The sequence below is a fragment of the Apaloderma vittatum genome, unplaced genomic scaffold (genome assembly GCF_000703405.1).
Source record: "Apaloderma vittatum isolate BGI_N311 unplaced genomic scaffold, ASM70340v1 scaffold14662, whole genome shotgun sequence".
In the NCBI taxonomy this organism is placed as follows: Eukaryota; Metazoa; Chordata; class Aves; order Trogoniformes; family Trogonidae; genus Apaloderma; species Apaloderma vittatum.
The window spans coordinates 1-15287 of NW_009704250.1; the positions used below are offsets into that span (position 1 = coordinate 1).

The 15287-nt window shown below is 43.5% G+C and overlaps 1 protein-coding gene across 1 annotated transcript; it reads left to right on the forward strand.

The window, feature by feature from the left end:
* Positions 1-657: 657 nt before the first annotated feature.
* Positions 658-13863, forward strand: LOC104270581 (serine/threonine-protein kinase WNK2-like; the record flags this gene model as incomplete). The annotated part of the gene is made up of 7 exons (XM_009864988.1): positions 658-713; positions 791-1476; positions 2697-2911; positions 4970-5185; positions 6135-6233; positions 12010-12054; positions 13610-13863. Coding segments are annotated over 7 exons (1571 nt in total), but the record flags the coding sequence as incomplete, so codon positions are not given.
* Between the last annotated feature and the right edge of the window lie 1424 nt (positions 13864-15287).

Sequence of the window (15287 nt, forward strand, 5' to 3'; positions counted from 1 at the left end):
CTTCCAGCCTAGGCCATTCTGTGATTCTGTATGATTGGGTTGACTTCAAAACCAGTTTCAAGGTTGCGAAACACTCGCATCTTGTTTAGTGCCACCAGTATTGTGCTTCTTGAGTGCTTCTGTGGTCCTAGTGGCCATCTTTTGAGCTTGTAATTTCTGCTTTCAGCAGAATGTGTGTAACTTCATTTCAGGCACTTTTGATTATTGATATCAATACCTGTCGAAAGAAAGGCGTGGGGGTACCAGTCCTTCTGTGGTCGACTGCAGCATTTGGCATGTGTGAATATCTGAGTGCAGTTATGTTTTTTGAGACATCAAGAACACCTTAGTGTAATACAGGCCCAATGGACCATGCAGATTTCATTCTTCTTCTGGTTTTCTCCTTAAAAATTTTCAACTGACTGATGAAATGCCACACTCCTGTTGTCATTTGAATTCCCCAAAACAATAGATAGAACAGAGTGCTTACCTGCAGGTATTTTATATTGTCATCGATATTGTCCCTTATGATTACAAAGACTGGATATTTAAGTTATTTTTCAGTGCTACACTGTATCACACTTCAGTTTATCACAGTTAACACGTGGGCTTCTATTGCACTAAAGCTTTCCAGATGTGAATTCAATTTTATTTTTTTTTCCCCAATGTGTAAAACAGGTTCAGCTGCAAGCATCACTTCAGCCCCTGCTGCTACAACAAAAGGCCTCCTTCAGGTAACCAGAAACTAGGAGCAGTTTTATGCTTGATTGCCGCAGTTATTTCCAAAATTCATCTCTGCTCTTTTCTCCAGGTTGCACCTACATCATCAAGCATAACGAAACAGATGGAAACTTCTAAAAGGAGCGAGAAGGCAAAGACTCTGGCTTCGTCTGCACACCCAGATAACGTAACACAGATATCTACAGCAGATGGGGTGATAAATAACCTTCAAAGGGATGACTCTCTAGACTCTGGTTCCTATGGAAAACCGGCTGAAACTCACGATAGCGGCACACCAGCCAAAACGATTGGCAGGTTTTCAGTCATCAGCACACAAGACGAATTAACTTTAACCGCGCCGCACTGCTTAAGGTTCTCGGCACCCCCCGACGTCTATTTGGATGAGCTGCCTTCCAGCCCTGATCTGAAGACAGCTGTCCGACGGGTGCAGACGGCCTCTTCTGTCGACGTCCTCTGCGACCAGGGCTCGAGCGATTCTGCCGACGAGCCTTTCCCTCGTCAGTCAGCTGCTGCCGCCCAACTGTCCCCCCCGAGCAGCAGTGCAGCCTCTGACTTAATTAAAAAAGCAGCTGCTTTTCTGCAAAGGTCTGGCAAAGCTAGCTCGCCGAGCCTCGATTCCCCGAACGGGCAGGGAGCAAAAATTCCGACCATCAACATAACATCTTTCCACTCGCAGTCGTCGTACATGAGCAGCGACAACGACTCGGAATTTGAAGATGCGGATATGAAGAAAGAATTGCAGAACCTGAGAGAAAAGTATGTCGGGTTTACGAACGGTGCTAGGGGAGCTTTGTGTTAAGATACCTTGGCGGCATCTGTGCACACCATGAGCAAAGCGTTTGTAGTTGTAATGAGTAAAGTGGTTCTGGGCAAATAAGGCATCCTTAGGGTCTTCCCCCAAGTGCCACACTGCATCTTTTTATAGGTCGCTTTATTTGTCAATGCCATTGAGAAGAATAATTCACTAATAATTTCTCTAAACTCCAAAACGTTTCTGCTGCCAGGCCTGCCCAGTTTCCTTGCGGAAAAGCCATGCTGGTACCAAGCGGTGCCACTTGTGACGGATGTGACAGTAGGTTCCCACGTGGACGCTATTTAAGGCGGCATAAAAATAATCTGAATACCTGGGTAGATACCTGCCGTAGGGTTCTCTTTGTGCCCTTCTCTGCGAGGGTGATGTAGACCATCAGGTCTACAGACCCATCGCTATTTCCCGACTCAGTTTTGCAGCAGATAACATCTTAGGCAGGTACGACCCTCGCTTCACCTCCCAGCACCTCCCTCGGCATTGGTCCGGTTGCGACAGGGACTGGGGGAGCCTGGCCAGGAGTCTGTCGTGTTGCCAGTCCTCAGAGCCAACTTCTTTAAATGTGAACTTTTCTTTCTTTCCTGGCAGGTGATGGGTAAAAACTACCCTTAGATGATGGTTTAATCAAAATATTAAGCTTCAAGGTGTAATGGTTTTACTGAATACAGACGATGTATCCTTTTAAAACAGAAGTACAGTAATACAGATCCTTTAAACTGACTTTATGGCATCACAAAATCTGCATTAGAAATAAGGGAGTGAATCTTGTGCTAATGGCATTTTTATTTTCTTCATGCTGAACTCCTTCAGCCTGACCCGCATCCCTTGAGAGTTAATTTTTTTTGAAGCTTATGGTTTGAAGAGAGAAATTCTAGGGTAGTGTGGAGTTCCTGTCAAACCTCACGTTAAAGTCAGTTGTTTTTACTGAGGGTGTTGAAAGTCTTTTTTAGCTCAGTAGGATTCCATCTTACAAATGAGTATTTGGGAAGTCAGTCGTCACCACAGGTAGATTGTTATAACTTCACTTATTTTTGGACGAGCAGTTGATTGTTTTATAACCAAAGACTGTTTTGTTTCTTTTTTTATTTGTATAACTAATTATGCTGTCAAGATGTAGTGCTTTACCAAATACATTGCTAGCATTAATCCTTTTATTTTTGATGTTCAGGCATATGAAAGAAATCGCTGAACTCCAGACTCAGCAGAAAAATGAGATAGAGGCACTGTATATTCGGTTAGGGAAACCCCTTCCTCCCAACCTGGGGTTCCTTCACTCAGCCCCACCGAGCAGCCGCCGCCGAAGAACCAGCAAAAACAAACTGAAAGGAGGAAAGCTATTAAACCCTCTGGTCCAGCAGCTCAGGAGCGGCACATCAAGCACAAGTAGGTGCCCTGGGTTGCTTTCCGTACGTCTGTCGTTTGTGTCAGTCGTGGTTGTGCTGGAGCTGTGTGGACTGTGGGAAAGCAAACTCGAGTCACGGTATTAAAGCCAGTAAAAATCCATAGAATGAGAAAGGCACTGGATTTTTACTGGCTTTAATACTGTGACTCGGGTTTGCGTGCTGCGAACCGGTTTGGAAGCGGGCTTCCTTTGGGACAGGCTTTTTAGAGCTGCCCAGTGCTGAGCCAGACACACCTTCTCTCCATCAGTTACGATCCCCTGGCAAAGAAACAATATTCCACTTCCATTTGGAACGCAGCCTCGTTATATTTTCTCAGCTTTTCTCCAAATGCAATTTATTGATGTTTGTATTCACTTCTTAGGTGCCGTTATCCTCTATTGATTATGTGCTCTATCTTGTTGTTGTTTATTTTTTCCTACGAGATGCTGTATAAATAAGATTGGATTGCATTTGCTCCCCCAAAGGATGGGAGGTAAAAAACTCTTATAAAACCGCGATGGATGCTTTGACCATCTGTAGTTTAAGATTTTTCAAACAGTAATGCAATCTTGAGTCGTCATCTCTTTGGAAAGATGTAAAGATGTAATTGAACTGGGAAACGTTGCTATACCCCAGTACCTATTTCTTCAGCAAAATGCGGAATAGAATATGAATAATTTTTCTTCGGTTTAGATCATGCTGTCACTTAGAGGGGCAGCAGCACTTGCAGTATTAACCCTGTACTTTAAACCTGGTAGCTTTAATGAAACAACAGTAGAAATAATAGCGAAGTGATAAAAATAAAGAAGTATATACAACAACTATAAGCCCAATGTCAAACCTGATTTCCCCTCCCCGATAGCAATCCCCACGGGTGCTGCAGAGCAGGCAGCACCGGGTTTTTGGCTCGAACTAGGGCATGTAGCCAGAGTGGTTTGGAGGTTTTTGCTTTTAATCGTGGATTTTAACTGGGGTAGGAAAACCAAAGATGCTCAGAGGCAAGATGTTCTGCGATCCCTCTTGAATCTCAGCATTCTCACCCGGGGGGGCCTGAAGCAACGTTCAGGGCTTTGCACCTCTGTGGCTGCTGCTTGGCTGATGTGCATAAGTTTTACTTGTGAGGAGAGATTCTGAACGTCTGTTATCCTAGGTCCCTTCATTTTCCAGTTGGTTCCTGGCTATTCTCTACCCATTTTGCCCTCTGTCTGTTCACAAACCCCATGGATCTCCATGCTCTCTCTGCACCCGCGGATCTTGGCTCATACAAGCAAGCTACCCCTAGTGGGCTGTTTTGGCGTTTGGGTTTTTTTTTCCTTTTTCCCTTCAGTTAGAGAACAGAAATCTGCTCTGCTGGGCTGCTGTTTTGGTGCATGCCTTCCTTCGTGCATTTCTTCTGTGTCGTTTTCCATCTTTTTGAGGCGCTCTGTAACGTTCATGGTATCTTTGAGTATCTGCATTGACGCCTGTGTCTTCTCATCCCAGACTATGTAGATTCCTCATTTTTTTGGCCTCCTAGGTCCTTTCTGAGGGACCAAGGGCAGGCAATTTCCAGTACGGCTACAGGTTTAACTATAATTTCCACCATTAGATGCTTTTGCCGATGAATTCATGTGACAAATGATGACAGAGGTGTTCTGGTGGTAGGGCCTCTTCACCTGAACTATCTGTGAAGATGCCCATACTTTATAGAGAGCCCTTATCTATATATAGACAGCTATAAATAAAAAGTTCCTCTTTGCAGCAGCTTTTTATTTTGCTCCATTTGCTTGGTTTCACCTTTCATATTCGAGAGTAAAAAATACTCAGTCATGCTGGGTGTTTGTCCTCCTGCTTGGGCGCTTCTGCAGCTCTCCCTTTGTCAGCGGCGCTCCTCGGGAGGTCCCGACTCCAGCCTTTCCGAAAGACGCAGAGAACAAACTGTAAAATTCAAACCTGCTCCGTAAGGTTCTCAGAGCTCGGCGTGCAAGCCCCTGCTCCTCCTGGGGACAAAGCAATAGTTATTTTAGGCGGTTTCCTCATGTTTGCCGCTGCATGTGGTGTTGTTTGTTTGCTCTTCCAGGTAATCTTTCCGACTGTAAAGACTCACCCCACAAAGACACGGGTAAAACTCAGCCCGGATCTCCCGAAGCAGCAGCAGCAACCTCCCCTGCCTCCGCCACCTTTGGGAAGGCTGTTCAGACGCAGCAGCCGTGCTCTGTCAAAGCCTCTTTGTCTTCTGACATCTGCTCCGGCGTAGCCCCCGAAGGAGGTGACGTGAACGCAAGCTCTGGCCAAGGTGATTCTTTCATCCCAGCTGTTCGGCATGTCTTCCAGCACATGCTAAAATTAGCTCGCTTCCCTCATGCTTGAACGTTTTAGGAGTGGATTGCACTTCTAGTGATTAGAGGAACGTGAACCTTTTGACGAGCCGCATTTACTGGCTTGTCTTTTAAAAAAGATCGTTGCAGTATTGTCAGAAGAACAAAAGTAACGTGTCTTCCTGAGTGTTAAGAGTCAACGCTCCAGAAGGGATGCTCATTTTTAGGAAGCAAATTCCTTTTATTTTTGCCAGCAGTGGCTTTATACTGACACCTTTTCTGGAGTCGACCTTACCAATTTCTGAGAAAAGAAAGAAAGGAGGACAAAATAATATATTTAAGGATGGGAGATTGGTTCCTTTGGGACTTTTCTCTAGCCCCTTGATACTAGTAGACTCAGAATTCCTCATTATAAACTACCAAACCGTCTTGGGTGTGAGGAGGTGAAAAAAAGGGGGGGAGGGGCGGAAATAAAAACCAAACCCAACCCAGAGAGCCAAGTTAAGTTGCCTTTATCTAAGGGGTTGTTAACTTTGCGCATGAAGCTGGCGTCCCAGCTAAATGATGCCGGTAGATTGGCTGTGCTCCCCAGTCCCCACCTCTGGTACTTCTGTGTATTGCACACCTCCGTAGGCTTTTTGACTGATCTCGTTGCCATGCATATTGGAAGTTATAATGATGATTAAAATACCTTTCTCTCATTGCACATCCTGCCAAACTAATCTGCAAAATACCTATCTGTTCTCTTCTGCCGTTATTGCATCCTTTGTGTATGGTCAATTATCTTGCTCCTCTTTGGCAAAGTTAAAATGGAGATGTGGATGTTTAACTAACAAAGCTGATTTGACTGATGGTATAGGACATCTGATCACAGCTACTTGTACTTTATAAGTGTCTTTGTTTTCTTCCCTTTATATTCATTTGCAGGCTGGACGGTTTTCCACCAAACGTCTGAGAGAGTGACCTATAAATCTAGTAGCAAACCTCGTACCAGATTCCTCAGTGGACCTGTGTCTTTGTCCATCTGTTTGTATTTGTTCTTTTGTATTTTATCACAGTCCATCTTTCTTTTACCCCCTTTTTCCAATTCCATGTTTTATATCTCTAATATGTTTGGCAGGATGCCCCTTTTTCTGAACCATCTTTTCTTTCTTTTTATCTTCCTTTTAAGTAATCATCATGAACACGCCTTATTTATATTAATTTTTCATATGAAAGCTTTTTTTGCACTGCTTTTGGCTCGTGCCTGGGCACCAAAAGCATGTGTGGAAGATCTCATCATTTATTATATAGCCTTATGGTAAATTTTACCCTGGACTTATCAAAGCTTTTGTACTTTATGTGATTTATGTTGAAGTAATTTTATTTGCAATGTGGCAAATATACATGTCTGCTGTCCCAGTTCCAGCGACAACAAAAAGAAATCCATCCTTCTGTAGACGAATGGTCTCTTTCACACATGTTTGGACTATGAAGACATGCATGTAGCAAGCTGATACAATTCTAGAAGGTCACTGAAGGGTATAACTTCCATACAAGGGCTGTATTAACACGATATACAGTACTGTTTATATCCACTCTCTTTTCTTTAATTTTCTTTCCCCGCTCTTTGCATGTGGAAATGCTGAGACAACAGTGCTCCAGCTAGTTCTTTCAAAATCTGCTCTCTAGGCGGGCTTTCCCCCAGGCATTCACTTGAATTACTTTAAGCGAGCAATTCTTTTTCGCATCCTCGTAAGCAGCAGGAAGATCTGGTTACTCCAAGGGAGAGTGCCGTCAACTTTTTTTTTGTGGAAGCTGATCTGGCTGAAGCACTTTACTCAGCTTATTTTCTTATGACCTTATGTGACCTCAGAGATGAAGTCAATTAGCAGTTCATCAAAGCATAAATAAATAAAAGGCAATATCAGATTTTCGGATGATCCTTTGAAATGGATTGCTAGGGTCTAGTATTTTTGGTTTCCAATAATTGTGCACCTGCTATTTGTGCCCTATTTTAGAGCTTCTAAAGTAATTGGCTATTCGACCAAATGATATCAAGCTATTTAATTAGGTTACTCAGCTACTTAATCAAAAAATTAAGACCTTTTTACTCAATCCTATATGCTGCCTTTTAGGCAAACAGATTTTGCTTGTACAATAAAGATATGTTGTGCTGAACAGGTACTATAGGCCACTTAACATATAACATTAGAAAGGCTAATAATGCTCTTGAGAAAATGTTTGGTTAACTGACTGTTCATTTGCATTAATATCAGATCTCCCGTTGGAGTTCTGCTTCGCTCATCGTTATCCAAGTGGTACAGATCAAAGGCACGAGGCCACTCAAATACACTCCTCCTAATTTTATGAATAAATAATATTGTAAAACATAATCTTGATTTTTTTTTCCTGTTTGTTTGAGATCCCTCGAAGTCCAAGCACTCAGGTTCATGAAAACTGATGTTTACTGCTCGGCATGCTGAATTTATTATCAAGCACTTTTTTAACGACTGTTGAAGTCATGAGACTATTTTGCATTCAGGGATTTTTCCCGAGAACCTGAGGGGAATTCTCAGTTCACAAATTTTCCCGTTTGGTGTTATAACGGACATAGTAGTTTTTTCTTCTGCACGTGTAATTCCCAGAAGTCGTTTATTGTTAGTCTTTCACAGAATTCCTATTCAGTAGATTGCAGAAAGCCTGAGACATGGCAATTAAAAACCAGCCTGTTAAAAATGTTTGGTGCATGGATATTGTGAATGAAACCAAGGGAAATACGTAAATCCTTCAAATCGTGAAGTTTCCCGATGCTTAAATACCTCGGCACGACTAATTGCTTTTCTGTTCTCAGCCCATATGCTTTCTTCTGGGCAGAGGAGGTTTGCACTCCCCCATCTCTGAGTCACACGAGGAGATGGACCCGTTTGCAGGCGTTTAACCCCGACACATCCATCCGAAGCCACCGCCGCTCGGGGAGTGCAGCTCGGCTTCAGACGCCGCCTGGCGCTCGAGTTGCGAGACGGTTCTCCGCAGCTGAATTGCTGGCAGGTTTCGGTGGGGATAGCAGGGTGGTTTTCCTTCTTTTCCTAGCGAGTCCACCGGGTTGGCAGTATGTGTGTGAAGGGATGAGGATGAGGCAGCTGCTGGAAGGACTAACAGCCAGCGGTTCTATTGAGCTGGTATCCAGAGCAACCATGGCCTTAGGAGGAATAGTGCTAGATGATGATGATGATGGGAATGCCACCCAGCTCGTGCTGCTTCGTCTCTGGAAGGGACGTAGATTGGTCCAGCATGGAGGTAGAGCCAAGCGTTCAGACCAGATGCTGAACGTGTTTGCATCTTTTGCCAGATTGGACGGGGCTTTGAGCAACCTGGTCTGGTGGAAGGTGTCCCTCCTGTGATGGGAGGTCTCTTCCAACCTAAAGCATTTTAGGGCAGTAAGGCTGGTGAGAGGTCTAGAGAACAAGTCTCATGTGGAGCAGCTGAGAGAGCTGGGATTGTTTAGCCTGGAGAAGAGGAGGCTGAGGGGACACCTCACTGCTCTCTACAACTCCCTGACAGGAGGTTGTAGTGAGGTGGGTATTGGTCACTTCTCCCAAGTCATGAGCGATAGGACAAGAGGGAGTGGCCTCAAGATGCACCAGGGGAGGTTTAGATTGGATATTAGAAAATCTTTCTGTACTGGCAGAGCGGTGAAGCACTGGCACAGGCTGGCCCCGGGGGTGGGGGGGGAAATGAAGCCACAATCCCTGGAGGTGTTCTGAAAACGTGCAGATGTGGCACTTGAGGACATGGTTTGGTGGTCATGGTGGTGGGTTGGCGGTTGGACTTGATGATCTTAAAGGTCTTTTCCAACCTAGATGATTCTGTATTCTATATTAAGTATTCATTCTGTGATCTTTGCTTCATTCTTGAGCAAGGAGCGCAGGAGCCAGGCGCTGAGCGAGGGCTGCGGCCGTAGGGGCCGGGCTGGGACTGTTTGATGCGGGGTCAGCGCCACGAGTCAAGGTTCCCTTGGGATTTTTTCTCTGAGAGTTGTTGGGAAGAGTTGTGGGAGGTGGTTTAGAAATGCTCTGGATCTTTACGTTTAATTAAGAAAACCAGTCTTTTTGGGGAGCATGAGTAGTCTGGTGCGAGGCGTGTGCTCTATTAGCAGACAGATCAGCAACACACCTTTAAAAAGGAAGGTCAAGATACGTTAAAAGTAATTTTACCGTTTATCCTGCCGTGGTAACAAGATCCATCCAAGTGGCACACTTTTACAGTGTTCTCCAAGCACTGTTTTTTGATCTGTTCCCCATGTCCAATGTGGACTTTTCTCTGGTCCTTTTCATGGAGTAAAATATTTTTGATGGAGTTCCTGAGCTCCTGCCCTGGTTTAAATCACAAGGGGGTGTTAGAGAAAAGTTTGTGCTGATGACAAGTGGAATTTTCAACAAAATCTCCATTTGGCTTAGACTTGTAATCTCGCGGAAAGTGATTTTTGTCAGGTCCGTAGTAATTAATATTTTGTGTGTGCACATGCAGTTATGGACTGGGTCTAACAATTTATTGCCATTCCGAGTTTATTTTAGCTTTCTAGCTTTTTGGCAGCTGTTAGAGTGCAAATACGGGACAGTGGATTTTTTTCTGTACTAGTAGGATAAAATAGCTACTCAATTTCTCAGATAAGAAATCTGGTATCGGAGGTAAAACACTGCTGAACTTTCGCAGTCGTAGATTAAATCTTAATTATAATTCATCTCCTTAACTTTACAGCTATTAAACACCTTGACTGTAGAAGTAATGCAATTAGGCTGGTGAACTGGGTTTAACGAGTGCATTTTTAATTGAATTTGAATTTAAAACCAGCCGTAGCCAGTGATTGCCAGTCCCTGCTTCAGGCAAGAGCACTACTTAGATAATGTTTCTCGTCTCCCAAGCAGCACGCTGGAGTGACACAGGGTGGAAGAAGCAGCTCTTTTTGGTGATTGACTTGCCTGTAATATTTTCCTTAACATTGGCTCCACTCATGTGGGTGTTTTCTGAATCCGTCTCGTACCGCCGCTCTCTGGCGCGTCCCCACCACGTCCAAGGCCCCCAGGTTTGATTTGTCACCCGAGGTGCTTAGGAACTTGTGACTTGGTTTGCAGGAAACGGAGGGGTTGGTGATTAAACATTTTTTTTTACCCGCATTCGAGCACGTCCCAGAGTCAGCTGCCTGCTTTTATTTTTTCGCAGGCAGTTGCTTTTCATTTGCGTACATGTTGTGCTAAATACCACCTCTTGCCACGCCGCAGGGTAGTTAAGAAAAATAGCGTTGGAGCAGAACTGCCGCTGGTGTTTCTGTCATGAGAGGTGCTAGCGAACTGTGAGATAGGCCAGGTAAGGTGTATTGGAGGGGAAAGAAGGGCAAAAACCAAGAAACGAAACGCGGCTTTGTGAACGTGACTTGTGTTTGTTATCTAGGCTTTGAGATGAGAAACTAAACTTGGTCACGCCTGCGTAAGCCTTGACTGTAGTGGTGTCCTCCTGAATTTCCTGCAATAGAAACCTCATTAAACTATATGAAACAATAAGAAAATCTTTCAAAGCAATCCTTCTGTTCCTCCTCATGCCACCCATATCAAAGCACATATCTTCTCCCTTTTTCCCCCTCCCGCTTTTCTTTACTTTTTCTTCCTCAGTCTCTGACTGATGTCTCTCCTTTCTCCTTTGAAAACTCTTTTCAGAGCCTATGTCAACCTGGACCGACGATCTCTGAGTTTAAAGCTGCATTTCTGGCACAGTAACATAAAATACCTCCCCCGGTTTGCTATAGAGAAAAAGCTCATCCATCCTGTATCTTGCTTTTTGCCCCGCTCTGATTTTGCTCATTTTTTTCAAGTGCTTCTTCACAATAAACTTGCCATGCCCCATGCCAGATCCTCATCTCCTCCCATACCATAACGATCTTCTTCTTACCAAGTCCAAAATACCTTTCAGGAAATTTGGCACTCGAATGGAAACGGTGCTTATGTCTGGCAAGATCTGACGGTCGAGTAGGGTTCTCGGTGCACTTCTGGCCCTTTTAACTCTCTGTTCAACAGAATATGTGAAATCATGATGAAGGCTGTGACGACATAATAACAAAACAAAAAAAAAAGACATAGTTTGGTTAAATGAAAACTCAGCTTCTCTGCTGGGTGATTTTTCTGCGCTTGGACAAGGCGTAAGGGGAACTCATTCACGGTTTGCTTCCGATTCAGAGTCTCACATTTAGACACAAATCCTACTGATCAAGTATTTGGAAACAATTGGCCTCAGACCTGCAGAACAATGTATCTTTTTGGACTTGTAAAACAGGACTTTTAGGGTTGTTTGACAGTTTGTCTTTGCAGCCAGACTACCTTGACTTGTTCCTGAAAGCATTTTTGGCCTCCTATCACAAACTGAATTGACATCATTTCCCGCATAAATAAGAGGAGGAATCAAAACCTCCTATTAGGAAGCCAAGGCAATTTGGGGAGAAAAAAAAAACAAACAAAAAAAAAGAAAGAAAACAAAACAATAAACCAACTAAAACAACAAAAAAATCAAACAAATGCATCTTTAAGTCATGGGACCTTGCTTTTGGCATGCTATTGTACTTCTCAAAGCTTCTGAATGGCTGCACATTAAGAAAGGTTTGAGCTGTCCAGTTATTTAGACTTCCTTTACTCACCTGAACTGCTGACTTTGTCTGTCCTTTCTTGCATAATAACTACTTTTTGATTGCTTAAAAGTACAGAAGCTTGTCCGTCAGATTTGTTGTGTTTAGTCTTACCTAATTCTGTGTGTCTTGTATTGTTTTACCTTGTAGGGTCCACCTTGAAACGACTATGTCTAGGCAAAGATCACAGTAGTAGTAACTATCCCATTTTTGTTTCTCAGTATTTCCTTCATGGCATGGGATGTCTTTTGCGCTTTTTTGTTTTGTTTTGTTTTACTAAAAGCTAGTTGTTTAATGAATAGGGCTGATGCACTTATACTGGTACGAAATTAGACTATATTCAGTTGTGATACTTTCATGATAGTGCATGTGCTGTGATGTCTTGGGACCCACGCATGCTGCAAGACTGTGGTGATATTTCTTTGTGTGTGAGACTGTGCACGCATGCGGCGAGAAAACTGGATTCAGTGTTTGTCTTTCTGAAGTACACACCTTTATATGACTGCAGTTCTCTGCTGGAGGAATTGATAACTGAAACCAGGCTCGTTCCCGTTGAGCTGCATGAAATGTCAAACACCAATTGCAGAGCTTTCCTGTCAAAATCCTTGTTTTTCTCACTGGTCCCTTTCCCCCAAGCAAAGGAAAAGGAAATGAGCAGTATTCACGTAGAAGTTATGTTGCAGGTTGAATGCATGATCATTTAAAGGTTATTAATGTATTTTATGTAACCGTAGGACTAATTAGTGTACCTGGTTTCATTGGCTGGTAACTGATTAACAGAAAAAAGAAGACTGAATGTTCATGTTTGCCTCTGTAAGAATTTTACTACAGTTCTATGAACTTTTTGCTTGGAGAGATGGTCTTTATTTCAAATCTTTAGCCCTGTCAAATACGTTAGCTGAAAAGTTGCTTTATGTTTTCTGCTTAGGTCAAATTCGGGCACCTTCAGTTGCTGTTCCCTGCTGATCTTGCTGTAGTTACCAACACATAAAAAAACCAGATTTTATTTTTTCCTCATAGTTCATCTAGAAATAAGCAAACATAAAAAAGTCTCTGTCGCTACTCTTCCTGTCTGCTTTTATCTATGCCAAAAGTTCCCTATCTTTGTCTTCCAAAACTCACATGCCCACTTACGTCCTCCTCTCTCCTCCTTTTTCTCCACGTTTGTGGTCCCAGTGGTGGGGTGGGGCTTTTTTTCCCCTTGAAAAACCATGCAGATGGCAGAGTAAATGGTGCATACATCATCGAGAGAGAGATTGTGGGTTCCTGGAGCCTTTGAGGCGTAGTGGCCAGCCCCGCTCATTACCTATATGACGGTTTTTCCAGGAGGACGGTAAACTTATGCAAGTAAAATAAACGGTAAATTATTTTTTTTCAAACGTGTGCAATTCACGCAAGTGACACCTCGTGCCCGCCACTCTCTCGTGGTAGTCTCCTCTGAAGAGACATTGCAAGCCTTTAGGATGGCAGTGTTCCTGGACTGCATTCCTTTCTTCTCTCCGAGTCATTAATTTCACCTAGAGAGAAGTCCAGCGGCTGATGTAACATAACGTGACAGAAAAAAATATGAACGCGTTGAACTTGGACCATTTCTTTAAGCAAAGGTGTTCTGTAGAAGGGGGAGGAGGGGAGGAGGGTTAAAAGTCGAAAAAGCCACCATTTGAATTGCGCTAGGTCAGAAAGTTGTTTGAGCACCCAAGTGGTGAAGCAGAGATGCCATCGTCAATTTTCTTTGTGTGTGATTTTCCAGGATCCTCGACAAACAGTCTCGTAACGTGTCCTGAGCCCCTCCCGCAATCAACCCTGCAGGTTCAGGCCAACAACAGTAACAACAAGAAAGGGACGTTCACAGACGATCTTCACAAGCTGGTTGACCAGTGGACGAGCAAAACTGTCGGAGCTGCACAGACAAAACCTTCCTTAAATCAGCTGAAGCAGAACCAAAAAAGGCAAGACATGGAGCCAAAGGCTAATCCCATGCAAACGCAGAATGAGACATGTGGAGTAAGTGGCGCTCCTTGAAGGACTTACCTTTTGCTATGTGTCTGAAAGCCTTTGCAGAACTCAGATTTGGAGGAGGACATAGACTAAAATCACTTCAGATAGATGCTTCCTATAAATGTCCATCTCTTTTCGTTAAGTACTAAAGCAGATTTTTTTTAAAAAACAATTGTCTTTTGGAAAAAATCTTGAGGGATATGTGGGCTGCACTATACAAATATAAAATCTATATTTTTCAATTGCAAACTGCTTATTAACAGCAATATACAGCAATACTCATGCCTTTAACCTTATATTGCTCAGTTGAAGTTTTAACTATTCCTAAAGTTTTCTTCTTTTTTTGATGTTTGATATTAATCTTCCTGAGGCTGAGCTGTGGCTGGTGGCTCGGTGGTAGCGAGCCTTTGTTTTAGCGGAAGCGGGGTGAGTACTGCGCCGACGTAGGGGCCAGCTGGATGAGTTTCTGCCCCTTGCTTTTTGTCCGGGGCATCTTCGAGGCTCTCTCCCTCATGAATATACCATCTTCAGAAATGCTATGAAAGTAGACTAAAACCAGTGGGAACTTGGAAGCGCTGGCCCCATTCGTTCCCTCTTATTTTCAGTAGTAGGAAAAAAACCGTCGCGACGTGCGTTTGTGTGTGCTCAGTGCTTGTTTTTGTGGCTGAGCGATGATGCAGAGGCAGGCACAAAAATGAATGAAGAATGCCGGTTTGCGTTTGTGTCTCACCCTGGTCTGAGTTTCCAGCCCGCTTCCTCTTCCTCCTCATGGTTGGGTGATTCTTTGGCTATTGATTTTTACAGGAAATTCATTTTTTTGGAAGGCTGGAATTTGAGCCAAAGTAGAGGAAAATAAATTAATTTTAAAAGCAAAGAAACGGTGAAAACAAAACCAGTGAGGGACTGCTCTGTAATCTCTTAAAAGCAAGATGACTGGATAGTAAGTTGCTGCCTTTTTGGGGTATAGGAGAAAGAAAGCAGCGTGTACGTACCAGCGGTAGCTCTGCGGTTGTTGAAGAGGTGAGACGTGCCAAAGCAGGAACCGCACTCACGCGTCTGCTTTGGTACCTGCTGGTTCTGGGGTTAGGGTCACCAACTTCGCGGGGGAAAGCATTTGGGCAAATTGATTACGCAAGTTTGTGACAATTCTTAGTTGTACTAAACAAACAAAAACCAGAGAGTAAAAAAAAATCCTTCTTCGTAGTGATGGTTTAACCGGTTTAAACCCATTCTGGAGTAACAGCAACATCTACTTAAAACCCTGTTGGATCTCATAAAATAAGTCAGAGGAGGTGCTAGTGAACATAAACTGAAGATTTCCATAAAATCATGGGGAGGGCACAGGTTTTTTTTATTACTCTCTTTCAGTGTGAACTTTGCAGATTGATATCTTTTTCCCCCAACACTCCTGAAATAGTTCAAAGTATTTG